Source organism: Saccopteryx leptura, chromosome 1 (genome assembly GCF_036850995.1).
Source record: "Saccopteryx leptura isolate mSacLep1 chromosome 1, mSacLep1_pri_phased_curated, whole genome shotgun sequence".
Lineage (NCBI taxonomy): Eukaryota > Metazoa > Chordata > Mammalia > Chiroptera > Emballonuridae > Saccopteryx > Saccopteryx leptura.
In genome coordinates this window covers 70,168,758-70,196,272 of record NC_089503.1, presented here as the reverse complement: position 1 = coordinate 70,196,272, position 27,515 = coordinate 70,168,758, and the positions used below count along the sequence as shown (strand labels likewise).

The 27,515-nt window shown below is 41.7% G+C and overlaps 1 protein-coding gene across 6 annotated transcripts in view; it reads left to right on the top strand.

The window, feature by feature from the left end:
* DLG2 (discs large MAGUK scaffold protein 2) overlaps nucleotides 1-27,515 on the top strand; it is a 2,140,731-nt gene that overhangs the window by 1,054,305 nt on the left and 1,058,911 nt on the right. For 4 of the 6 annotated variants that reach the window (XM_066369745.1, XM_066369736.1, XM_066369732.1 and 1 more), the window contains one exon: nucleotides 18,906-19,067. In XM_066369745.1, coding sequence (XP_066225842.1) covers nucleotides 18,906-19,067 — 162 coding nt within the window. The remainder of the gene's footprint in view (nucleotides 1-18,905; nucleotides 19,068-27,515) is intronic. The other 2 variants (XM_066369783.1, XM_066369802.1) reach the window with 1 other exon arrangement.

The following is a 27,515-nucleotide window of genomic DNA, read 5'->3' as shown; positions in this document are numbered from 1 at the left end:
TTCAGGATTCAGCTTTTACATCCTTTTAGAAAGAGTATCCCAACCTCCATGGAATAAGGTTCCCCTCTGTGCAGTCTTGGAGCACATTCACATTTCCCTACAACCCGGGATTATTTCATTTGTGTTTTGTCAGTCATTTCTTCTACAAGGGATACTCCCTAAGAGAAAGAATATTGTCTGCCTTGCTAATTGTTAAATTCCAGTAGCTAGTGCATTCAGTCAACCTACAAACTATTCCCTGCTCAGAGATCAAGAGTCCTATCCAAATCAAGGAGCAGGTAACTATTTTTAGGCTAAAGAGTGACATGTTGGAAAAGCCTCACTATGATTGTTAATTTTTCATATCCAGGATAAAAAACTTCACTGAATAGATACAAGGAAGAAGAAGAAAATAAAACACAGAAAAGTAGATATGCCACCATGAGCTGATGGGACAGAGCAGGGCCCAACAGAGGTCTGAAGTTTCTCATAGCTTTTAGAGCTAATTTTTTTATGATGAATGGGGAATGTGCATGAGATGACCTCTGTTAGCCTTGCCAGTAAATGAAAGACCAAGTTATATGACAGTCTAATCATTCAGACCCTGTTCTCATGGATGGTAAGCTTATCAGTTATATTTCAGATTTCAAACTGGCTATTTATCCCAAGCAAGTTATTCTTGAAGTTCTCCTAAAATGTCAGTTCCACATTACAAATTTTAAGGAGAGAGTGACAAGCTTATTTATATTGTAGTATATAAGTGGTAATATTCTTTTGCTAATATTTCTGTTGCCCAGAATAAATTTAATTTCAATCTAACACAACTATTTAAGGCTCTGAGACCCTCTAGAGGAAACACATGTAAGAACCTGCCTTCAAGCATTTTAATATCTTAAGAGAAGTTATGCTCCATTCTCACTCTTCCCTGACTTTGAACCTGCTGTTCTTTTCCTAGTAAGCTTGCTGTCTTTTTGTCTAATGCTTTTTCATTCCATAAGAGAAATCAGAAGTGTCTTATTCTCTGGAAGCTGTTCTCTTACACCCCCGAAGTTAGGTTAAGTGTGCCTTCATGGGAACCTGTATATAGTGTACTTTAGTATGGCATTTTATCAACTTTAAGATGAACATTTTTAATATCATCTCTGAAATCAGCATGTATCTTACCAATGACATCTGAGATTGATTAGTCTCAGCTACTGCAATGGGAGCTCAGTGAGGGCTGCGATTGTGTTTTTGTTTTGTTTTTAGTGAGAGAGACAGAGAGAGGGACAGATAGAGACAGACAGGAAGGAAGAGAGATGAGAAACATCAATTCTTCGTTGCGACACCTTAGTTGTTCATTGATTGCTTTTTTATATGTGCCTTGACCAGGGGTGGGAAGGGGCTTTAGCCAAGCCAGTGACCCCTTGCTCAAGCCAGCGACCTTGTGTTTCAAGCCAGTGACCATGGGGTCACGTCTATGATCCCATGCTCAAGCCAGCCACCCCGCATTCAAGCTGGATGAGCCTTCACTCAAGCCAGCGACCTTGGGTTTTGAACCTGGGTCTTCTGTGTCCCAGGGCGATGCTCCACCCACTGCCACCACCTGGTCAGGCAGTGATTGTGCTTTGTTTCTAAATATTACCAGTGTTATCAGTATCTATTACAGTATCCTCAGTAACTCACTGTGAGTGCTTAATGAAAGGATGGATGGACAGAAACAACTACAAACTCAATGGCAGACAGTTTCATTGTAAGAGCAGTACAGAGTGAAGACAAAGAGAGATCGCATCTGTTTGGGAAAGTTCAGGGGAGACTATGAGAAAGGAGATATTTGAACAGAACCAAAAAAAAAAAAAAAAAGAGCAGAATATTCCCCTACCTGTATTTCAAAGAGCATCGTTCAGAACAGAAGGAAGAGCATAACAGGAAAGTGGATAAGGTGAGGGAGACTTTAGGAAAAAAGTTAGTTGGCTAGTTTGAAAGGAATGTGGAAACAGCCATGCACTGCTAAAAGGTGGGATAAGTTCTGAGAAATGACTCCTGATGCAATGTCTTCCATGTGCGAACTTAATAAATGCACTTACACAGACCAAATGTCACAGCAGATCAGCCTCCTACTGTGACTGAGTGTGCTGTACGTTTACAGGAATGGCGGCACAATAGCTTGTTCACCCCAGCATCACAGTGAACACTGAGTGAGTAAGGATAGGAGAGGCCCTGACAGTTGGCTTTTCTTTTTGTAATGCAAGTGCTCAACTTCAGCATTGATTGCTGCAGCATCACTTCAAAGATGGCTGTCTCAAATAAACAAACTTCCAGCCACTGGATAAAGAGCCCGGCCACCACTCCCACTTAGTCACCTTTGTTTTAGAGATCTTGACTGACTTCAGTAACTGACATTTGGCAGAATGTTTGGCTTGTTTTTTTTCTTCCTCCCCATTAAATTCCCTTCTTACGTTTTAAATTCACCAATAAAGCGTGAGCCTGAAAAACCCTAGGCCCTCATCCTTGAACCCAGTTTCTGCAGAACCGCAGACCTATCAATATAATTGGGCTCCCCCTCTCCCTGACCTTGACCTCACTGTGTGCTCCTTGGCATTCCTTGTAGCTCCAGGGCCTGTTAGTAAGAAACTTTTTTTTTCCTTATTCAAAGTTTTCTAATGGTTATCAATGAAAGATATCTCACAATCATAATAAAAATCACCAGTGACATTCCAGTCATAACACTGGGTTAGAAAAGAGAGATGTCTGTGGGAAGGTCACCAGGGCCCAGGTATATACCCACAAGCATTTCTAGCTGATGCCATTACTATCATAGGCTGTAGCACATTGTGTTATACCTGACCGCACAGCTACAAGGTCACAGGCCATAGGAACCTATTTCCAATATAATTTTGTCACCAACTCCTGCAGACCAGGGATGTAAAATAGTGTTTGCTCTGTGCAGTGTCGCTTGTGCCAAGAGAAAAAAAATTGCTTGGTAAAGCAGATCAGAAAACACTCTTTAGCAAAGGAATGGAGAAGGACAAGTTTGTGCCCTAAGATGCCTTCTCCCCGATTCTGGAAAGTTGGGACAGTTTAAGGGTTGGGGGGAGGGGTAAGGCAGGCTCAGGGGCAGAGACTTCTGAGGAAAGGGTAAAGAGTTCCTGGGTTTCCAGGGGAACATGAACACCTCCCAGACATGCTAGGAACCTGCTGAGCCATCCATCATGTGTCTCATTTTAATGTTAAATCTTCAACATTGGGCATGATTTTTAGTATTTTTAGTATTCTAATGAATAAAAGTTCATCAAAAGGTCCCTTGCCAAGGGATTCCAGATATCTTGGCATTTTCTGGTATAAACCAGTTCCTTAATTGTGGTCCTTGGGTTTCTTATCTGGTTCCTGGCAGCAGCCTTACCTAATTTCCTTGAGATTTCTATCTTCTCTTGACCAGTTCAAGCTTCTTGTGTCAAAGGACATGGTGTGAAGAATACAAGAAAGTTAATGAAAGTTTGAAGATTAATAATGCGGTAGCATGACTCTGACACTTTTATGGGACCATCTTCACACATACAGTCATTTCTGACCAAAATGTCCTATGCCGTGCCTGACTGTACACAGGGGAAGAAGTGCAGTGAGAGACCAGGCTTCAGAGCCAGGTTGGGAGTGGCGTGAATGCCACACCACGCCCACCTTCATTCTGGAGCAGTAGTGAACTACTGGGGGGTGAGTGGCATGGCCAAAGTTGTGCTTAATGTATCTGGAAGTGATTGTAGACTAAATTGGTTGGCAGAGAGAATGCGGATAAGGCTACTAGTTACAAGTATTAGCCATTTAACAAACATTTACTCAGTACCCACTGAACACCTAGTACAGGTGTCACAACAATAAATAAGACTTAACCCTTCACTTTTCAAAGATCTTATAGTCTCTAAAGGTAAAGAATCAAGTGGATAGGCATACATTATAACATGAAAGTGTTCTATGTGTGTACAGGTGGCTTGAGTGCTGACTGCAGGCTGGGGTTGGGGCACAGATGACAGGTTACGTGGGCCAGTCAAGGAGGCTCCTGGGAGGAGGTATCATCTTAGCTGAGCCCTGAAAGTGAAGAAATGGCAAAAGAAACCAGGGAGGCAGCACAGGAAAAGTCCCAGAGTTCATATAAAACTCTTACAGTGAACTGAAAAGAGTTTACAATGGTGGAACAATGGGTTGTGGAGGATGGGGTGGGAAAAGATGGAGAGATAGGGAGTGCAATGTGGTTGGAAAGGGAAGTAGGAGGCAAGTGCAATACTCTGGGGAGAGGAACAGGGACCTGATGGGGATAAAGGACATGAAAGAAAAAGGAAAGGAAAAAGAGAACAGCCTGACCTGCACCGACGCAGTGGCTAGAGCGTCAGCCTGGAGTGCGTCACCAGTTTGAAACCCTGGGCTTGTCCAATCAAGGCACATACAAGAAGCAACTATATGAGTTGATGCTTCCCCTTCCTCTCTCTCTCCTCTTTCTCCAGAAAACAACAACAAAAACAAAACAAAAAACAATAGTTCCTGCTGAAATAGAATCCATTTACCTAAATATAGACTCATTCACTTGACAAAATGTACTAAACCCCTGCTAGGTGCCAGAGGCCTACTGAGATGGCTACAAGTATAGCATCCCTGTCTTCATCAAAGAGCTTTTAGTCTAGTGTGAAGTTCCTTTGCCTTTGACTCTGCAATTAAGTGTGTTCTGCCAGCTGAGTTAGGTTGCCTCTGCTCTGGAGAGGCAAAGGGGAAGATGCTGAAGGGTTGCCGTCATCTGTGTAGTTTTGTATATGGGTGACCAGGGAAAGGGTAATGTCCTTAACTAGGTTATTATTATTGATTTTTTGAGAGAGAGAGAGAGAGGCAGGGAGAGAGAGAGACAAAAAGATAGAAACATTGAGCTGTTTCTTTATGTACCCCAACCACGAATTGAACCAGCAATCTCTACGCTTCAGGATACGATGCTCCAACCAACTGAGCTATCGGGCCAGGGCTAGGTTATCTCTACTTATGCCTTTCTCAGTTGTATTCTATAGTCCAGCAAGAATAAAGGGAATCTTGCAGATCTTGACTTTTAAACCCAGGGTCCAAAATTTTCCCATATGCACGAGAAGTACCTGAGTCAGGAAATGAGAAACGCACAATGGCTGAGAGACAGTGAGTGCAAAAATTGAAGGTGGAGATGATAAGGATGGGGAGGCATAAATTAGCTCCCCATTAATTTAATTATGTGAACAAATTAATCTGACTCCAATTTCTCATCTGTAAACTGAGGGGAATATAGCAACCCGTTTATAAGTTTGTTGTAAGGATTAAATAAATTAATAGTGGTAAAGCATCAATACATATGCATGCTATATCATAGGCACTCATCTGAACTAACACTATTAGGACCTGCCAGGGCACCAGAACAAGAAAATAAGAAAAGTTTCTAGGCTTTCTTGATTTGTGGCATATATCCTAAGGATGTAATAAGCACAGAATAGCACTCAATAATCAAACATGCAATTGCATATTCAAATACTTAGATTGAGTAGAATAAGGCCTTCCCAAATGAGGTGTATCTTATTTGGAGATCAAACCACCTAAACCCAACATGGATTATGAAGCAGCTTCATTTGAGGACATACATAATATTTTTATGATAGTAGCTGATTGCCAAATAATGCTTTTTGATTGGAACCCACTGTTAATGAGGCCAGAGTCAAGACCACACCTGTCTTGATCTTTCACCTGTTCATGTTCCCATGTCATGGAAGCCAGCTCACCATGAGGGGCTCTCGGAGAGAGGCTACTGGAGAAGTTCAGCTGGATGGGTCAGGCCTGTTTGGACCAGCTGGCATCTTCCCATGGAGCGGTCAACATGGCATCTTCTCATGTTAAGGGAAAAGGAAAAAAAATTCAAGCAAAGAGTTATACTACCTAATGCCACTAGAATTCAAATTCTAGGGAGTAATAAATGTCTGGCTTTTTCTAAAATACTGCATACTTCACACTGAAAATTGAGTGATGAGTCCATAACGTGCTCAATGAATATTTTGTTGAATGAATGGAGGATGATGCTTCCTGTTATGTAGGGGTTTTCCGCTCTGTAGTGTCACAGGGGAAGCACATGCCACCAGGCTGCCCAGGGAAAGCTGGGCGCAGGCACACAACCAGCCAGAGGCTACAGATGTTCTTGGGTCCGGTGACAAGTGGTTTAGTATTGAGAAGTTGAACAACGTGGGTGGCAGGATTGGGCAGGTGTCTATTCCACAGCAGGTCTGAGGTCCAGAAGCTCAGGAGTGGTTTGAGGAAGCAGTCAATGGTGGCCATCCCAGCACCTGTGTCTGAGACTGTTCTCTTTCTGCCTGTTAAATACCAATGATAATCACGGGCAGACGAGGCTAGGGGCCTTGGCGCAGAATGGACACATTGGATAAAGATGATTAGATGGCCTCATGTACAGAAAATAAACTGGATCTCAGAGCAGTGGAGGCCGGTCATTCACAGCTCAGTCTGCCTCCTTTGGAGGGCTTGTGCTGATCTATAATGTGCCTATAATGCCTGGGAAAGCATGAAGGGAGCCAGCTCCCTATACCCTATAATTGAGGTAAAGCTGAGTTGAGTATGTGCATGCACACATGTGTGTGTGTGTGTGTGTGTGTGTGTGTGTGTGTGTGTGTGTTGACCCCCTCATAATACTTGGAAAGACGAGGCTTTGACACTGACAGAAATAGGAAGCAGCTTAGATTTCCTAAGCACCGAGCAGGAGTCCGGCCCTATGCCAGGACATTTATGCATGTCATCTCATCAATTTTCCATAGAAACACTGTTCAAAGTATTGAGAGTCCAATTTTACAAATGAGAAATCAGCTTCTGAGAGCTTCCGTACTTGCCTGAAGTCCCATTGCTCATGAGTGGCAGGAACAGCATTGAAAGTCAGGAAACTGAGTTGCAGGGAATTTGCATCACTTGACTAAGCACTCAGCTGAAGTAAATATTTCATCTTTTCTGGGTACCGGGCACGCTGAGCAGAACATCCCTCTAGGCTTCAACAGTGAATGACTCTCATCCACAGGACTACAACAGTTACACAGCTGGTGGGTTGAGTCAGACAGTGACTGGCCATAAGCTCTTGCTGGCCTCGCTCGAATCCAGTGCAGTCATCCCTGAGACAGCATTTGAACTTGTGCTTCAAATGGACAAACTAATTGTCGAGTGTGTTCCCAGAGCGATGCTTTGATTTCTTGGTAACAAAACATTTTACTTTAAGCTCTGTTCCACCCCAGTGGATGCCTTCCCAGTGCCCTGTCCTTCATCTGTTGGCTGGCCCTTGCACCCTCAGCAGCCAGCTCTTGAAGTTAACTGAACTTATATAAACCTTTTCCACAGCTGGAGAATTTTCCCCTCACCACATAGCTTACAACCCACTGGGCTTTCCCCATTACAAAAAAACAAATACTTGATCGTGTCTTACACGTTCTACTGTATTAATTATATTTATTCTCCAATTCGTAACATAGTTCAGAAAGTGAATCCAATAATCCCCCAGAGACAACCAGTTTCAACATAGCGTGTATTCTTCCAAACATGCCCCCACTTCCCATATACCAGCACTTCACTGTATTTTATTGTGATTATCAAGGTTGGTACTCTGTGTGTGCATACAGCTGTTGGTCTCGAGTGAGATTACATGGGATGGGCCCATTTAGTGCTGGGCTTCCTTATTTACCCTAACTCCTTAATCCTGAAAGCCACTAGCCAACACTCCTTCTCAGGTGCCTCACACTCAAAACTTGAATGATTTCCCCAAAAGAACCCACTTTATTACCTGTGCTATACAACAAACCAGTGTTTTACCTTACTGCTAAAAATCGCCTAGGGTGCTGCTCAATAACCAGATCTGTAGAGTTCAGACAGGTTTCCTGAGTAACATGCTGCTCCTAAGATGTGCCAGATATAAAGGCGTATACAAGAGTCCAAGGACCTTCCATCCCCACCAAGCGCAGTTCTCTTCGGAAACATTTACTGAGCACCCACTGGATCCCAGGCAGAATACTTACTGCTGGTGGTACAATAATGAATCAAGATGTCTTTATGTTTCATGAGAAAAGCAGATACATATATGCTTTTTTAAAAAGGAGCAATTCAGTCATGTGAGCACAGAGGAAGCACGCTTAGCATCTGGGAAGAAATTAGACAGGAGTTAAGTTTTAAGAGGTTTAGCAGTAGCCAAGTACAAGGCAGTTGGGGAGCTTATTAGAGGTGGAGAAGAGAAGACATCAAGCACCAAAGGTAGGAAGGGAGTGTGTCTTTCTTTCCTGTTCAGTATTGTATCCCTAGCACTTATAATGGCATAGTAGGTACTCACAAATTAATGTATTTGTTTTTAATTTTTTTTATTTTTATTTATTCATTTTAGAAAGGAGAGAGAGGGAGAGAGAGAGAGGAGAGAGAGACAGAGAGAGAGAGAAGGGGGAGGAGCAGGAAGCATCAACTCCCATATGTGCCTTGACCAGGCAAGCCCAGGGTTTCAAACCGGCGATCTCAGCATTTCCAGGTCGACGCTTTATCCACTGCGCCACCACAGGTCAGGCCTGTATTTGTTTTTTGTTGTTGTTGTTGTTGTTTACAGGGACAGAGAGTCACAGAGAGGGATAGATAGGGACAGACAGACAGGAACGGAGAGAGATGAGAAGCATCAATCATCAGTTTCTCGTTGCGACACCTTAGTTGTTCATTGATTGCTTTCTCATATGTGCCTTGACCACAGGCCTTCAGCAGACCAAGTGACCCCTTGCTTGAGCCAGTGACATTGGGTCCGAGCTGGTGAGCTTTTTTTTTTTTTTTTTTTGCTCAACCCAAATGAGCTTGTGCTCAAGCTGGTGACCGCGGGGTCTCGAACCTGGGTCTTCCGCATCCCAGTCCGATGCTCTATCCATTGCGCCACCGCCTGGTCAGGCTGTATTTGTTTTTAACAGTATCATTAACTATAGTCACCACGCTGTACATTATATCCCCATGACTTATCTATTTTAAAACTGGAATAAATTCTTGTTGAGTGAAAGAATTGGGAGGAGAGAGGAGCTGCGGGAGCTGATGTCAGAGAAGGCCGAGCTGAGTGGAGCTATGTGACAGAGCCTGGTAGGAGGCTGCAGTGAGGATGGTTTAAGGGGGCTGGAGAGCTGTGAGACTGGAACACAGGCTGCGTGTCATAGGGTTGTGGGGAAATTGTCATCTGTGTGCCTTGAAGACATTAAAAGCCAAAAAAAAAAAAAAGGCTATATTTTTTCCCTTCAGTTAGTTATTTTTTTTTTAATTTATTCATTTTAGAGAGGAGAGGGAGAGACAGAGAGAGAGAAGGGGGGAGGAGCTGGAAGCATCAACTCCCATATGTGCCTTGACCAGGCAAGCCCAGGGTTTTGAACCGGCAACCTCAGCATTTCCAAGTCGACGCCCCATCCACTGCGCCACCACAGGTCAGGCCAGTTAGTTATTTTTTATGATTCCAAAGTCTTTTATAATTGTGTAAAACAATCCAATGTTACATTAAAATCATCATAGCTGGTATTAAGCGATCAACCCTAGGTCACAGATATTCTGCTAAGTGCCTTTCATGCATTTTATCACTCAGCCTTCTCAAAAATTCTTTGAGATAAGTGCTAGTCCTATTTTATAGATGAGAATATCAAGTCTGGCGGAGTTTGATGACTTACCCAAGGTCATGTAGTACATGATTGAACTGTGAATTGATCCAGGTATTTTCTCCGGAATTTGCACTCTTAGCCACTACTCTACAACTGAGTTTCAGAAAGTTATTCTAGTATGATGGTCACAGGAGGGGGAAAATGATAGAGACATAGTTAGAGGCTACAGATGACCATTCCTATTTATTTCCATCTGCTAACAGCATTAACAGCCTAAAGAGTTCACTGTTAGGGACCATTATTTTTTTTTCTTTTTTTGTTTTTTTTCTGAAGCTGGAAACGGGGAGAGACAGACAGACTCCCGCATGCGCCCGACCAGGGTCCACCCGGCACGCCCACCAGGGGCGATGCTCTGCCGCGACCAGAGCCACTCTAGCGCCTGGGGCAGAGGCCAAGGAGCCATCCCCAGCGCCCAGGCCATCTCTGCTCCAATGGAGCCTTGGCTGCGGGAGGGGAAGAGAGAGACAGAGAGGAAGGAGGGGGTTGGGTGGAGAAGCAAATGGGCGCTTCTCCTGTGTGCCCTGGCCGGGAATCGAACCCGGGTCCCCCGCACACCAGGCCGACGCACTACCGCTGAGCCAACCGGCCAGGGCCAAGGGACCATTATTTTTTATTACAGACCTGCAATATGAAAAGTATGTGAGAGTTCCAGAAAGGAGAGCGTTAACATTGGTCAAGGAACTACCAAGTGCCAGGAATAGTCTATTTCTATGCTCATATTTCTAGGAGGTAGATTCTGTAATTACTAGTTTATAGCTTCAGCCAGCGGAAGCTCAGAGATATCAGCAACTTGGCAGATGTCTCCTAGCTAGCAGGCGGCACTAGCAAGATTTGAGTCCATGTTTCTAATGCCAAGATTCATGCGCACTTCACTACACTACATCGGATTGCCTTTAGGAGTCAGCTGGCTATTTTGGTTTGAAACATAGCTTCGTCATTTATTTAACACTTCAGAGACTCTCCTATCCTTTTTTTTTCTTTTAATTTGGAAATCAGAATAGCAATACCACCTTTTTCCAATTCTTGAATTACTTGGGACAATGTTTCTAAAAGTGCTTTGTGAATTGAAAATAGCAACTAGATTGTGTGGCATCTTATGCAAATTCATTTTAAAATTCCACACTCATGATTTTTCTAGATCATAGGTCTCTGATCCCATTCTAGCTTGATCAGAGAGCTTAGGGGCTGTCTAATCATACAATTACCTCTTCTGAGTGATCCTGGACTCTCCTAGGTCTTGGACATAGCTCCGAGTTTCAGGAGAGAAAGCATTTCCAACCACACTGCATTTGCAGCATCTTCAGTTAACCGATGGAGGGCAGCACTGAGCTAGAGTATGTTCTCTCATAATTATTTAAATCACCAGTTCTTTAAAAAGGATCTTAAGGTCTGTTAAATATTCATGAGCACATCCTTCTTGGCAGCTCCTCCACTGTAGGAAATTACAGAGGATTTAAAATATCTGACGTTGCTTGGAAGCAAACAAAGCTCTGTCAGCTGCAAGCAGACAGCTGATTTGTAATTTAATTAACATCCTGGCTTGTCCTGTTCTCCGTGGCAAAAAGCAGGGGAGTATTTCCTTTCATTTGTGAGTTTTGTTTGAAAAAATTCAGATGAAACACGTGGGGGAGCTTTTCCTCTCTCACATTTGTCCTGTTATATCTTGCTCCTGTTCTCGAAATGTCCCTTTTTCAAGTGTCCTTTGGACCAGCTGTATTGCTGATTGTGGGACTTTTTTTTTTTTTTTTTTGAAGGATAACTTCATTTGGGAAGATCTGTGTATCATCAGTGGTCAGTGAGTTTTGACCCACTTTTATTAACTCTGAGTAATAATGGGTTTGAAGGACATTCAGCTACAGAGGTCTTTATACAATGAACACTTGTTGAGAACCTGCAATGTTGTGGGCACCAGAGGGCAGCAGCGAGCCACACAGGCGGAGTGCCTGACCCCATCCCTGGAAGCATTGAGTGAGCAGGTCAGCATAGGTAGCTAGGAGTTAACAAAAGAGAAGGATGCTAGACAGGTGGGATCTGGTGGAGTCTGGAAGTTACACTTTGGTACAGCAGTGCAGGGCTGGTCGGAGCACAGTCGGGAACAGAGACTGAGCTAAATTAAGCTTTGGCATGGATTAAAACTGCCAATGTCCGTAATAGCACAGTGTCTCTGGACCCTGGTCCTTCTGGGCTTGGCAACAACAAAGCAAGACTTCTTCCACAGCGGGACAGAGCTGAGGCACTTGGTTGTGGATGAAACACAGGTACCTGGGGACAGTCCTTAGTGTTTGCTCCAGCTCCAATAAGTCTTATTGCTACCTCTCATCTTCATGTGTGGGTTCCCAAAATGCTTTTCTTGTAACTCCATGAAAGAGCCCTATTTCCACCAGCAACAATCTTAGAAATAAATGTAAAATAAAAATGTGTTGAGTTTTATAAAAAGTAAGTATAAAGTGGCATAAAGTCCTGTGAGTCAGGGAGTGGTGTTGAAGGGGAAAGAGAACCTACTCTGGGAGCCTGCGCTCAAGCCAGCGACCTCGGGGTTTTGAACCTGGGTCCTAAGCATCCCAGGTTGATGCTTCATCCACTGCACCACTGCCTGGTCAGGTGTCTGTTTTCTGAGCTGCAGTCACTTCTTCCTGAGGGATTATTACTCTTCTCAAGTCTATTATTCATTTAATTTTCTTGCAGACTTTGTGCTTCTCCTAAAATATATGTTCTTTCATGCCAAAGCACATTTTATGTCTAAGAGGCTCCTTCCAGCCGCAGCGTTCAGTCAGCCAGGTCTACTGGACACACACCACACGCCCGGTGTTGTGGCCTGACCACGCTGCGGATGACAGCGAAGGATGGTAGGTTTCTGCCCTCAGAGGACGGAGATTGCACAGGAGGAGTACGACTCCACACAGAGAAGGCTGTTTGTCAACATAGTTAACAGAAATGGTGGAACTAAGAGGTGTTGAGCTTTTTCCAAATGTTTGGCATGGTGTAAGGAACTATATTCATTCCTTAATTTTGTACCTGCTTTATAATGTGTTCATAATCCTTTCTGGAACACTGTTAGAAAAGTGTTCATGGAGAGTGCTCACTCACCATTACAGATCCTTTCCCCCCCTTTACCTGTCAGCAGCAAACAAGCAGGTCCTGGCTCTTTGGGAGTTTGATGCGTGTCTTTCTTCAGAACAGTGCTGACTCCTGCTGCCAGGGGGAAGCAGAGCACTTTGTATGCAGAAACAGAGACACACATTTTTATTTATGAGGCCTGAAAGGCTTGTGACTTCTCCCTCAGTTATCACACACTGTGCCAGGGTGCCAGCACAGGGCCACCCCCCAAGCTGTGCAGAACCCCTGGTGATGTAGCAGACATATGTTGGTTTCTGTGTTTGAATCCTGGGTCACTCGAGATAGTTCAGACTCATACGGGCATCAGTAGAATGTAGTGAGCAGGATCTGGTCAGACTGCCCAGCCTTTGCCCGTCCGCTTGGGGGCTCTGTGGGAGAAGAGGAGCGTGACGGTGATTGCACATAGGTCCAGTTTTTGATCAGATGTGTCATATTATTGCTCAGATTATTAAGTTTATTTCAGTTAAAGTCACATGTATTGGTCTTTCAGTGTGCATTAGTTATCAATGGGGCACTGGAGAGTTGCAGAGAAACACTAATCCATTGCTAACATGAGGCACTCAAGGACTAGCCAGAGACATAGGCCACGGACAGGTAACAGCAAGTATATAGTTGTTAATTCAATAACAGAATTCTGTGCAGGGTGGACGGACATCCTTTCAACCTTAGGAGCCGGAGAACGCTTGCAAGAGATAACACCTGATCTGATTATCAAAGAACTAAAAGAGTTGCCCTGATGAAAGAGTTGGGGAGTGGGTGGCTAAGTTTCAGAGGAGGAGGGGGATGTGACTCCAGAAGTCAGGATCAAAATGAGTTAAGAAAGGGGACAAGAATAGTACATTAGTATTCCCTGTCTTGAGCATTTCTCCCACGTCATTCCCATGAGATCTCAGAGAGGAAATACAATCTGTTTACAGAAGTTCTCTGGCTCTGGAGTCCCCCAGTGGACCAGGCTGAGGAGAGGAAAAGAAGAAGGCACAGAGTTCAAAACAGGTCTTCCTCAATCAGCTCTTCTTCCACAGGATTCAGACCCTGAGAGGTACCCAGAATGGCGCCAGTACCTGACAGCCTGGCCCTGGAAGGAGAGATGACTCCGAATTGCCCCAAACATTTGAGCTGATTCTTGAATCAAGATGTGACCTCTGCAGAGTTAGTTGCTTAATCTCCCTTGTCAGATGACTCTTCAAGTTCCTAAGAATTACATTTTCTGAAGACAAAGTTGGCTTTTTAAGACCCTTGAGTCCCAATAAGTTTAGAATATGTAAGTGCTCTAGCCCAGAATCAGCCTAATATATGTTTGAATCCCAGTTTGCTCCTCACTAGGTATGTAAGCTTAGGAGAAAATGCCTGGCTGTTTAAGCCTCAAGGGAGGAGAATAATAGCACCTATGTATCAGGTGTGATGAAGCATTATAAGGCATTTAGCATACTTCCTGATACATTAAGTATAACTACTATTATTACTAATATTGGCATTGGTGTTTTGATTAGTATTTCTTTTAATGTCAGCATTTAGTGCTAATGTTAATATTAGTCTTAGTATTACAGGTCAAAAAATCATTTTTGGTTCAAGCAAAGTTGATCCAAGCGGAGAGTCTACCGTGCGGTATCTGGTGATTTCCCGGCAGCTTGCGTTCTGAGCGATAGATGGTACTTCTCACCAGTTCTTGTCTTCTCTTGTTTAGTCATTCCTCTCAGAAGACTGGGGGAAACAGGGCCGGGGATATCTGGCACCAGGGAAAGTTTTGTTTGGGTCTCCTGGATAGCTCTCTGTTGTCTACAGCTGATAGCAGGCTGCCCTTCAGGCTAGTCCATGGCCACACTCTGCCTCACATTCTCCCAGCTGCATCCAGATCTTACATCAGGCTTGCCTGGAGCAGACCTAGCGTGGGAATGAGTGTGAGCATGAACTATGCAGGGAAGTTCTCCAGAGAAACCCTGACAGAGTGAGGAAAGCACCAAGGAGTAGTGCAAAAATATTTATATAGGTTCAGGTGCTGGCTAGCTTCATGTTAATCCTATGGTTTGTTTCACTTTGAGGTTTGGGAGTTGGGAGTTCCAGCATAACCCCCAGTCACATCTAAGTGAAGAGGCTTCAAGTACCCAAGGGTTATACTAATAGCTTCCTGAGAAGTATGCAGATATGGGCTTGAATGTGTGAAAGGGAATTCCATGGATTTAGGTGGGGGAGGGGGTGCTAGAGCATCTGCTACAACGATTTCACTGTTCCTTTAAAACATCACACCCTCTACTACTTATCTCCTCTGCATATTGTTGCCTTTGCTTAGTATATCCCTTATCGCTTTCTATTTTTATTCTAGATCCTGTTCCAAAGGGCAAACCATTCCTGCTGCCACAGAGCTCAGTCTTTACCACTATCTATTGTGATTAGCTGCACATATGTACAACTCAACAACTTATTGTCCTCTTGAGGTCAAGAATTGGTTGTTATTCAGTTTCTAATTTTAGCATAGAGCCCTGAAAAGAATGATGAGGAGAGACACATGCAGTACTTAAGGATCTGGTGTTATTTAAGATTGTGTCAGGAAAATGAGGTGATTGACTATTTTTTTTTTTTTTTGCTTCGACCTGAAATCATAATGTTTGCAATGAAGCAGATTGTATTCAGCAGCCAGAATACCTCTGTAACTTAAGCAACTGATACCTGTTTTATCTATTTGTTCAATTGTCATTTATAACTTTAGTCAACAAATACTGAGCAAATGTGCCAGACACTTGGCGAAGAACTGCAGGTACGAGGATAAACAGACTTAAAGGATCTCAGTCCTCAGAAAATCTTACAGTTCAATAGAAAAACAAATAAACAAAAATGCACCACCGTAAAGCATTATAAATGTTAAGATGGGAGGAGTCCAGTGGGAGCCAGGGGAACACCTACTAAATCTCAGGCTTGCAGCTCATAGAAGCTTTCCAGAAAAGAAATGTGAAAGTCAGGGCCTAAGGATCAATAAAAGTTAAAATGGCCTGACCTGTGGTGGTGCAGTGGATAAAAGCGTCGACCTGGAAACGCTGAGGTCACCGGTTTGAAACCCTGGGCTTGCCTGGTCAAGGCACATATGGGAGTTGATGCTTCCAGCTCCTCCCCCCTTCTCTGTCTCTCTCTCCTCTCTCTCCTCTCTCTCCCTCTCTCTCTCTCCTCTCTAAAAATGAATAAATAAAAAAAATTTTAAAAAAAGTTAAAATGAACATTTTTTACTAATAAAATATTAATTGATCAGTTTTACAGTCTAATTTAGAACCCTATCAGTCCTTAAAATAGATCTTCAATTTATGAAAATAAGTAATTTAAAAATCAGTTCTTCATGACACCACATAAGTTCTACTAAGTTTATTGTCTCTGTTTTGATAGTGATTTATCTAAACTAATCAGTGAGATGTATACTTTAAGGCTCAAGTCTTTCTCTGAGTCATCTGACTCCTACCACAGAGGTCCTTAAGAAACCACAGTAATCGTTTGAACTTGGTAAGATTTTTACTTTTGGTGCCCTTGACTTTTTATGTTTCAGATTCTTATAAGTGACACGAATACGGCTTTACACATGTTAACTTTTAAAAAAGCTTAAAAACTTTCTCAAGAAACTAAAAATTGGTTGGTTTTACCGTCTAATTTAGAATCACTATCTGATCTGGCCATTTCCCTTCTGGGCATTGACCTGAAAGAAGGGAAAGCTGAGCTGGGAAGAGAAGAGGTGCTTGCACCCCAGGCTCACACCAGCAGTCCTCACAGCAGCCAAGGGGCAGAGCGACAAAACTCCCATGAGAGATGACTGAATTGTAAAAATGTAGTAAATGCATACAATGGAATATTATTTAGTCTTTAGAAAGAAGGCTATTATAACACATGCTACAACATGGATGAATAACAAAGATATAAGTGAAATGAAATAAGCCAACAATAAAAAGACAAATATTATATGATTCCATTAATATAAGTTATCAAGAGCAGTCAAATTCATAGAAATAAAAGTAGAATAGTGGTTACCAGGAGGTGGGGAAAAAGAAAATGAGGAGTTGGTGTTTAATGGGTTATAAAGTTTCAGTTTTGCGAGATAAAAAATTCCTGGAGATCGGTTACATACCAGTGTGAATATGCTTAATGTCACTAAACTATACACTTAAAAATGGTTAAGGTGGTAAATTGTATAATACGTGTATATTACCAGACTTTTTTAAAGTTTTTAAAAAATGGAAGTAATGATTTGCTTATATTTAGTCCACAATCCTGAGGTGGGATTGGTGATATAAAAGAGTTCAGAAGTCCTGGGGGCCTAGCTCATGTCGTGGTGTTGGGGGTGGCTTATGGCAGGGTGAGGTAGCTTGAGCTACCTTGTGGGAAGTGGGAGCCACTAAAGGATTTTAGAGAGAAGAACTTTGTCAGTTTGTGACTCGGAAAGCCCTGGGTGCAGGGTTAAGGATGGAGGGGAAAGGGACAGCCTCGGTGGCAGTCTGGCCATCCAGAGGCCGCTGTGTGGGCCAGCTTAGAGATGATGAGAACCCGAGTGCAGGCAGATCAGTGGGCAGGCTGGTGGCAGTGGTGGGGGATGAGGATGGAGTCGATTCATGAATTACTGAAGATATAAATTGAACAGACTCAGTGATGTATTAACTTGGCAGATGGTGGTGGGGTGAAAGAGAGGATGGAGTCAGAGTGACTCCTACTCTTCTGGCTCAGGTAATGCAGAGGTGGAATTGCAGAGGGGGAGGAGTTGTGAGGGTGGACGGCTGAAAGCCCAGACACTCTACTGGGCAGATGTATGACATTATTCCACTCCCAATGTACAGAACTGACCAAAGATGAACGTTACACTAGATCCATGGTTCTGAGGCAGATAACCTTCCCGGATTACTCATAGGGTTAAGCAAACAGAGGAATCGAGTTCACAGAAAAGCTCTATCCTCATTTTGTGGTGTGTTCTCTCTCAGTGAAGTGTTTTCTATCAAGCTGCCGATTTAGTTGTCAGACTTGGGCCTCACCTCCTCATGGGAGTTGGGGAGGGTTTGGTAATGGTAGAGAGAGGATTCAGACTTAAGTGATCTGTACAGGGTACCAGCTCTGATGCCCATTATTTAGGTGACCCTGGACAAGTCTGTGAATGTCTTTGAGGGGTAGTTGTCTCGTAAGAAAAATGGAGCATCATAGGTAAGAAGGACTGCAATGGAACAAAGAGATGAGAGTCCTTTGCAAAATGAAGTCAAGATGTTTTCAGCTATATTTGTTGTTTTGAAACTAATATTAAGCTCAGAACATGGCAGAAAGCCTCTCTGGAAAAGGCAAGTAATTATAATCAACTTCTGAATAAGAGCGGACAACAGATTGAATTGCCAGCCCTTCTTGTTACTGTCAGGTTATGAGTCAGACTGAGAGCTGATGGCCAAAAAACTCTGAAGTTCACCTTAAAAGTTTAAGAGACATAGGCATGATTTTGTAAGGAGACATGTTATTAGCAACCTGACATGATCAAAGTAACTGCTGGTGGTATAATAAATAACGGAGTATTGGGATAAGGTTCGACATCACAGTTAAGTTTGAGATGGTGTTATGCCGATGTTTGGACCCCCACCCATAATATTCCTGTATCATTCACAGGGAACCAAAGCAAAGCAGGGCAAACTAATATTTTACGAGCTGGGTTGTGAGTGGTGCATAGCATTCTTAGAAGAGTGATTCCCGGTCTTTAACATGACCCACACCATCTTATGAAAGAAGCTGACTGGCAGTCTCTCCCAGGAGGTGTAGGCCCATATCACCTGAAAAGAATACTCTCATGAAGATAAGTGGGCCCATTAAGTTATTTACTGCTTTGGATTAAACAGCTCTTAACAAGCACATGCCACTACCTACAAGCCACCTGTGCTAGCATGTGCCACGTGCCACCCTTCTGTAGTGCATAAATAGAGGCATAAATGATTCATCCGCGTTGGTTGCTATTGAAGGTCAGTTCACTCTTATTGCACTTAAGCTTACGGTGGCACACCCAAAAAGTCTGCAGCAAAGCCTATTTGGCAATGTCAACAAGGAGAATGCACTGGGCCCTGTAACTTAAGTTAGAGTATGAAGTTCAGAACCTTTGCAAACACTAATGCTGTTCTTCTTTGCTGCCTTTTCTCCCAGAAGTATCGCTATCAGGATGAGGATGCTCCACACGATCATTCCTTACCTCGACTAACCCACGAAGTAAGAGGCCCTGAACTCGTGCATGTATCAGAGAAGAACCTGTCTCAAATAGAAAATGTCCATGGATACGTCTTGCAGTCTCACATCTCTCCTCTGAAGGTTAGTCTGAGTGCTCTGACAATGGCAGCAGGGGTTGGTCTGCATTGCTAAGGGAGATGCTCGCTGCCTTGATTAAATGAAGCACTTTTAAAACCACTGCAGTGGATTTGTGGTTGCCAAAGGGTTTTTCTATGGTTTAGAGGCTTACCTAGAATTCCCAACACAGGGAGGTGGTTCTTGCAATTGTTTGAATGTCTGGAAAATCCATTTAGGTGCTGAGAATGGGCTAGGGGTAGACAAGGGTAAATAATTGAAAAGGGAATTAAGCTAATCACACATTTAAAAAGCCCAGGAGTACAGCAAGGTTTTGTTTGAATGCTCTCTTTCCATCTGTATTTCTGGTCCCAGATAAAACAATGGAAGTAAATCTAACATATTAACACCTAGTGATTTTCTTATCAATACCTCTGTTTTATACTATATTTCTTTCTATTTGGTAGCATACTTTCCCAACACTTTATACCCTTTTTATTGAATTGTACTCAATTTCTTGATAAACAGCATTTTGACAAGAAGGAAAAATTAAATGGGAGTAAGGATTTCTTGTGTTCCTTGGTTGCAAGTTATTCTGCCTTTTTCTTTGCTAATGGTATGAGATTTTGTGCTTTGAGGAAAAGCATATGTGTTGACTAAAGTTAAAGAAAAATGGCACTAGAGTCAATGATGTAATAAAAGAATTAAAATGAAAAACAAAACAATGACAAAACCACTTGATAACTTCCGTTTAGAGGTAAACCACTTGATAACTTTGTTAGCCCAGTACTTCCATCAGGCTGTTTTGCAATAAAAAATCTGGCCATTAGGTGGCCTCAGTGCTTTCTGGGATCTTACTGTGCTTTCCAAAACATCAAAGAAAGGCTAATTATGTTTAATATAGTTACTAAATTTGGTACATTTTAAATACCCTGGAATCCTAAAAATGTATTATCAAGTAAACTAGCTTTAGTTACCAATCTATTAAAATATTAAACTAATTGTAAAATTCCAGTATCTATTTCATAATATGTAAAAATATGTAAATATTATGCCTCTGGAATTCATTATTCAACTCTTCCCAGAGTCTCTTTGCAAATCATTGAATAACTGAAGGAAATGGATATGCTTAACCTGAGAAGAAAACGTTAAGGGGATTTACCTTTTTAAACCTCAAGGGCTGTCATGTGGAAAATACAGCATGGTTGTGACCCAGAGGCAGAAGCAGAACCACTGTGCATAAGTAATGCAAATGTATATTTGTGATCATTATAAGACCACAACTCTGGACAGAGATACCCCAAAATGCTGGAGTTCACTGTCCCTAGAAATCCTTCAGACCTGGATGGCGACCAGGCAGTGATATAGTGGAAAGGAGGGTTTATACAATTGTCCCTATGGTTCAGCCTAATTCTAAGAATCCATAATTCAATTCTGTGGTCAGATGAACACCTTCTTTAGGGACCCTCCCGCTTTTGTAAACAAATGCTTATCTTATTCTGTGTGCTGAACAGTATAGATCAGGGGTTGGGAACCTATGGCTTGCGAGCCAGATGTGGCTCTTTTGATGGCTGCATCTGGCTCACAGACAAATCTTTAATAAAAAAAATAACGTTTAAAACATAAAACATTCTCATGTATTACAATCCATTCATTTCCTACCGCTCATGTTCATGGTTGCGGGTGGCTGGAGCCAATCACAGCTGTCCTCTGGGACAACACTAAATTTTTATTGGATAATGCATAACGTACACGGGTTGTTGTATGGCTCTCATGGAATTACATTTTAAAATATGTGGCGTTCATGGCTCTCTCAGCCAAAAAGTTTCCCGACCCCTGGTATAGATTGAGAGAGGGCAGGGCTGGGAGACTGGACAGCGTTGAGAATACTAAAATTTCAGATTTATGTTTTCTTCTTCCTGACTTGAAAGAATCCCTTTAAGAACCTCCACAAAAGTCTTCCTTCCTTTTTCCTCCCACCACAATTTGCTCCTTTCTAGCACTTCCCTTTGAATCAGCTTTGTGGCATAGCCCCTAAAGGCTGCAAGCCAAGTGGGGTCACGAAGGCTAGGCCAAAGCTAGCCTGCTTACAGTAAAATAATATGGAACAAACAATAAAAGCATAATAGGATCTTCATTTTGTACTTGTGTCTTCAGCACATACGTGCTAATATAATTATCTAAACATCTATGCTTGGGTGATTACACCATCTGTTCTGCCACTTAATGCCTCATTTGGAAAATCTCTATCAGAGTTGAAGGCAGAGGTTACCGTTTCTGAAACTAGATCTCAGCTGTGTAGGGATATTTCCTGTTTAAACTTCGTAGCTTGCTTCCAGGAATCTGAGTTGTGTTTTCAACTTTGGTGGCTTTTTTTGGGATTAAGTTTTCAATTTCTCCTTTCTATCTTGGTTCTTATTCTCTTCTTTAAAATATATATATTGGTTTTTATGGTTTTGTGAGGTGGCATTATTATTGAAAGCAGCTCAGGACAATTTTAAAAGTACCACCTATGACTAATAAGCCCCTGTTATAAAACATTAATATTAGAATGGGTTCTTCCCTCCTTTTGGAACAACCAGCTCAGTCGTGTGAGCCTCAAAGTATTGTGAAGGTGATGGAAGGGGAGTCTCCCCAGGATTTCTGCACCCGGACTAGGAGGCAGCTATTTGGAGGTCAGGATGATTTCCCTATGACTAGCTTGCAATGTTGTTTATGCTGGAAAAGATATATTTCTAGATGGTCTTAATGAAGAGACTGCACCTTTTTTCTATTAGCAATAGGGAGAGGGATAAAGGTGCACAATTTTTCCAGGAAAAAAAACCCCACAACACTCTGAGATGTGTGGAGTTTGCCAATTTCATGGTGTAAATACCACCATCATGGCTGATTTCAGGCTACCAACCCAAAGCTAATGAATTTATTTAGAAAGAGGACATAACGAGGCTCTCCGAGCCCATGTAAGCAATGCACCACACTATCAGGCTCAAGCGCAGGTATTTTTATAGCTAGAGGACACATTTCCTAACCAAGTTGTTAAGGGGTTATTTTATTGTCTCAGTATCAGTGCTTGGAAAACATACAAGCCATAATTACAATCTAATGTGTCATTTTCTCATAAAGGAAGCCTATTAGAGTCAGAGAAATGCTAAGAAGGTACAAATTTTCCATTAGAGCTGGCATATTTTCAATCTCTGATTCTACAATCTGTCTGGTGCCCTTGGGTCAAGCAATAAAAGAAGGAAGAGTGAGGGAGCAAAACACACAATCAGATACTGCCTCGATCCCTACTCAGGAGACACGTAGCTCCCTGGTATAAATGAGGAATTTACACGTGGCATGACTACACAGTGTGAGCTGGCTGAACAACAGTTTAAATGTCATACTGAGCAGCCCCTGGATCATTAGCTGAGCAATCTCACTGCTGCAGGTCTTGCAATCGTTTCTTTCATCACCGCGTATCACTGGAAGCCTCGGTTCTAAGATTCATCTGCGTCTGGTGTACACCCACTGCCAGGCTGATAGATAGGCTTACTTAACTTGTTTTTCTTAGAGTGGCCTGGCCAGTGTGAAGGATGGGGTTGGAAGGAGAAATGCAATTTAGCAGTCCATTCAAGGGAATTTGTTTTCCTTGCCTCTAGATGGGAATGCTTTCTCTTCAGATGCTACCCAGAATGTTCCACAAAAGAAATTGGACTATAGTAAAGCAGGAGAATTCTTTTTTCAGTTTAGGTCAATTCAATTAATATTAACTGAGTGTCTGCTGTGTGTATCATAATAGGTGATGGGGAAACAAAAGGCAGTAAAACATGATTTTAAATATGGACCTAAGGTCTGATTATGAGTCATTTACTCTTATTCTGCAACAGGACTTCAATTTCCTGAAGCTTAGACAGAGTGAGACCCCGGCATGTGGCAGAGCACTCTCTCAGGGAAAGAGTGGGGGCGGGGGGTGGGAGGCAGGCTGACTTATTTTTAAGAATCTGGACATTAAAAAAAAAAAAAGAATCTGGACATTAGAATATCTGAGTTTTAATCCTAGCTCTTTAATTTAATAGCTGTGTGACCTTTATCAACTTAACTCCCTTGTCTCAGGTTCTGCATCTATAAAATAGAGGTAATAATAATATTTATTAAGATTTTTATACAATTTAAATGATATAATACATGTACACTACTTAGAAAGTGCCTGGCACTGTGCTCCCACCGAGTGGGAGAACATATCTGCCGAAATACCTTTTAAAGGCTTAATATCCAAAATTTATAAGGAAATTATAAAATTAAACACCAAAAAACTAACAATTCAATTAAGAAATAGGCCAAGGATCTTCATAGACGTTTTTCCCAAGAGGACATACAGATGGCCAATGGACATATGAAAAAGTGTCCAACATCACTAATCAGAGAAATGCAAATTAAAACCACAGTGAGATATCACCTCACACCTGCCAAAATGGCGCTCATCAATAAATCAACAAACAAGTTTTGGCAAGGATGTGGAATAAAGGGAACCTTCATGCTCTGTTGGTGGGAATGCAGACTGGTGCAGTCACTGTGGAAAGCAGTATGGAGTTTCCTCAAAAAATTAAAAATCAAGTTGTCTTTTGACCCAGCAACTCCACTTTGAGGAATATATCCAAAGAAACTGAAAGCACTAATTCAAAAGAATATACAGGGGTAGGCAAAAGTAGGTTTACAGTTGTTCATATGAAAAAATACAATAATTAATCAAAAATAATACAAGAATAAATTCTGAGTTTCCCATATGAACAACTGTAAACTTACTTTTGCCCACCCCTGTATGCACAGCTATGTTCATTGCAGCATTATTTACAATAGTCAAAATTTAGAAGCAGCTCAAGAGCCCATCAGTACTTGAGTGGATGAAAAAGCTGTGGTACATTTACACAATGAAATACTACTCAGTCATATAAAAGAAGGAAATTTTACCTTTTGCCACACCATGAGTGGACCTGGAGAGTATTATGATAAGTAAAATAAGTAAATGAGAGAAAGACAAGTACCATATGATCTTACTCATATGTGGGACCTAATGAACAAAATAAACCAGCAAACAAAATAGAAACAGACTCATAGATACAAAGAACAGACTGACAGCTGTCAGAAGGGAAAGGGTCTGGGGTCTGGGTGAAAAGTTAAAGTGATTAAGCAAAGAAAACTTACCTCATAGACACAGACACAGTATGGTTGAGAAAGGGATTTGGGGGGCATAGAAAAGGATAAAGGGGGGTTAAATAGTGATGGAAGGAAACTTGACTTGGAGGAGTGAATACACAATAAAATATAAACTAGGCAATATACTATAGAATTGTACACATGAAACCTATATAATTTTATTAATCTATTTTACTCCAATGAATTCAATAAAAAATAATCTTAGCTCACAGCTTGACACATAAGAAATATACAAAAATGGTAGTTATACTTATTACTATTAATGTTTTATTATTGGTACACAGGGGTGGGCAAAAGTAGGTTTATAGGTATGACTACACAAAACACAGTTCATTTTTTATTATTTATTTATTTATTATTATAGTTATTATTATTAACCTAATTTTGTTTCACTTCGGTATTTATTACAACATTATTAACCATATTATTTCCAATGCTGTAATTTTTATCCCTGTGACCCCTTTTATAACTGGCAATGTATGTTCACCCACCCCACTACCCCCCTCCCATTTGGCAACCATCAATATTCTCTGTATCCATGAGTCTATTTCTATTTTGCTTATTTATTTAGTTTTTCAGATTCACAAGTAAGGGAAAGTATATGTCCTTTGTCTTTATTTGTCTGACTTTTTTCACTTACCATAATTCCCTCTAAGTCTATCCACATTGTCTAAAATGGCAAAATTTCATTCTTTTTTATGAATAATATTTTATGGCTGAATAATATTTCATTGCATATACATAACAAATTTTCTTCATCCATGTGTCTATCAAAAGACACTTAGATTGCTTCCAAATCTTTGCTATTAAAAATAATGCTATAATAAATATAGGGATGCATATGTCTTTTCAAATTAGTGACTTGGGTTTCTTCAGATATATACCCAGAAATAGAATTGCTGTGTCATAGGTTAGTGCCATTCTTAACTATTTGAGGAATCTCCATAGTGCTTTCCATGGTGGCAACACCAATTTACATTCCCACTAGCAATGCACAGGGGTTTTCTTTTCTCCACATACTCACCAGCACTTGTTTGTTGATTTATTTATTGATGATAATAGACATTCTGACAGGTGTAAGGTGAGATCTTATTGTGTAAACCTTTATTTTTAAAAAGGATACAGTAGTTGGGACTTTTGTTACTTGTAGCCAAATACAACCTTACCAATACAAGGACCAACTCTTACATAGGTAAAATGAGAATGAGGACAGTAAGGGACAAACACAGCTTGCTAGGCAGATGCCATAGCAAGGATGCTACAGAAAAACCAATCTGGGAAGAGAAAATTGAGTTTTAGAACTAAGAAAATAGAAATGATTTTAAACCCTAATATCACAATTTAGTATTTATTTTATACCTTAGGCTTTCAAAATGAGATAAAGTTATTTAATCTGAACATCAACCTGGTATAAATATGAATCATAATCTTCGTTTGAGAGCCTGGAACATTCAGTCATTGAGGTAAAATAAACTTGGTCAAGGTCACAAAATAAGTAAACGGAAGAGCCAGGAGTGGAATCTAGATCAGTTCATGCCTAACTAGACAGGTGACCCTCTGTAACACTGTGGTCTCTATGCAGCTCAAATGCATACTCTTTGAGTATGGCAAGGAAGGAGGAAGGAAAGAGACAGAGATTTAGGAGAGAAGCTGGTTTAGGTCTCAAATCCATCTGGGATCTAGGGATGAGAGAGGCCAGGACGTTAGGTTCATGCTGCAAAACAGCAAACAGTAAACTTGGGGTTCAGATTCTGATGAAGAGAGGGGTATCTACATGTAACTCAGGTTTTCAGCTAGAAAGGATATGATAACTGCTAAAACCCTATGGTTAGGAAATTAGGCAACAGTACTGTGAGTGAAAAATGTTGGAATAAAAAGACCAGACTTTTATAGATTTTTATGAAAAAATTGAGTATAAGTACTTGTTGTTAAAGATTCAGCAAGTGCTTCTTAAACATATACTTTGTATAAAGCATCATGTTAGGCAAGGTGAAGGCTGTGAAAATAATTACAACATGGTATGGCCTCTCATGGTATAGACAGATGGTTCTAGGTAAATGAGAGAAATCAATTAATGCATCAATAGCTTTGTATTTGGAACTGCCTTCAGTGACAAGCCAGGAGTATTTGTTTGTTTGTCTTTTTCTCCTGAAACAAGAATGAACACAGGGCTGGTATGGTGCCTTCAGAACATCTTCAGGAACCATATTTTCTCTCCATCTTCATTCAGAATAGGAGAAGCCTAGTGGACCCGTGATGGTTGATGGACCTCTAGCAATCTGTTCTAGGAAAGAAGAGGGAGAAAGACAAAGGACAAAACATGCAGCATCTGTGTCACCAGTTCCTTTGGGGGGGGAGCTTTCCCAGAAATCTCACACCAGGACTCTCTCTCACATTGTCACTGGCTGAATGTCTGTGTCTCCCCAAATCCATGTGTTGAAGCCCTAACTTCCAATGTGATGAAATTTGGAATGGACACAGATGAAGTCAGATGATTAGAAATGGTCAGATGGGGGAAAAGAAACAGGCTCTGGCCAAACCAGTGAAGTGTGATCTCATGGCTTTGATGTGTGATGTCAGTTGACCTGACAGGAGACAAATTCAGGAAGACACCATTTTTAGAGAGTCCCAGGTCCCTCTTTTAATCTTGGAGCGGTGATTCTCTGGTCCCCTTCCTATAAGACCTATATCAAAATTTTGGTGAAATGAATCAGAACTTGAGACTTCAGAGTAGAGCAGCTGGTCTGGGAACTGCTGCCAGGGATGACTTTCTCTCTTCTACAGTGGAGCCAGAGGCTGAGGAGATTGCTTTCAATTACCCTCCGAATATGAGGGATGGTTACTCTCCTGGTATTTTTAGGGTCTGTACAAAGGCACTGGATTGAAGTCGTGCTGACTCTGATGGCAGTAAAAGTGGAGAGAACGGGAAGATAAGGGTTTTGTCCATAGTGGGATATATTAGATTAGACTCTGAAGAACACCCAAAAGGGATTTACAATGCTCACAAAAAATTAGGGGATATTTTATCGCCATATTCATTTTGAAATATCCCCTAATTTTTGTGAGCAGTATAGAATGCATATACCCAAAAAAGGCTGTAGAATCTCTATCCTAACAGATGTACAGATGAATGAAAAACTTCTTTGCATGACTCTGACCCCTGCCTGCTCTCCTGCGTTAGTGCCCAGGTCCCCGCACACCGTACACCCCAGTCACCAGGAGGGCCTGCTTTCTGTCCTCGGTCTCAGTCTCAGCCCCTGCCCTAAGCCTCTTTTCCTA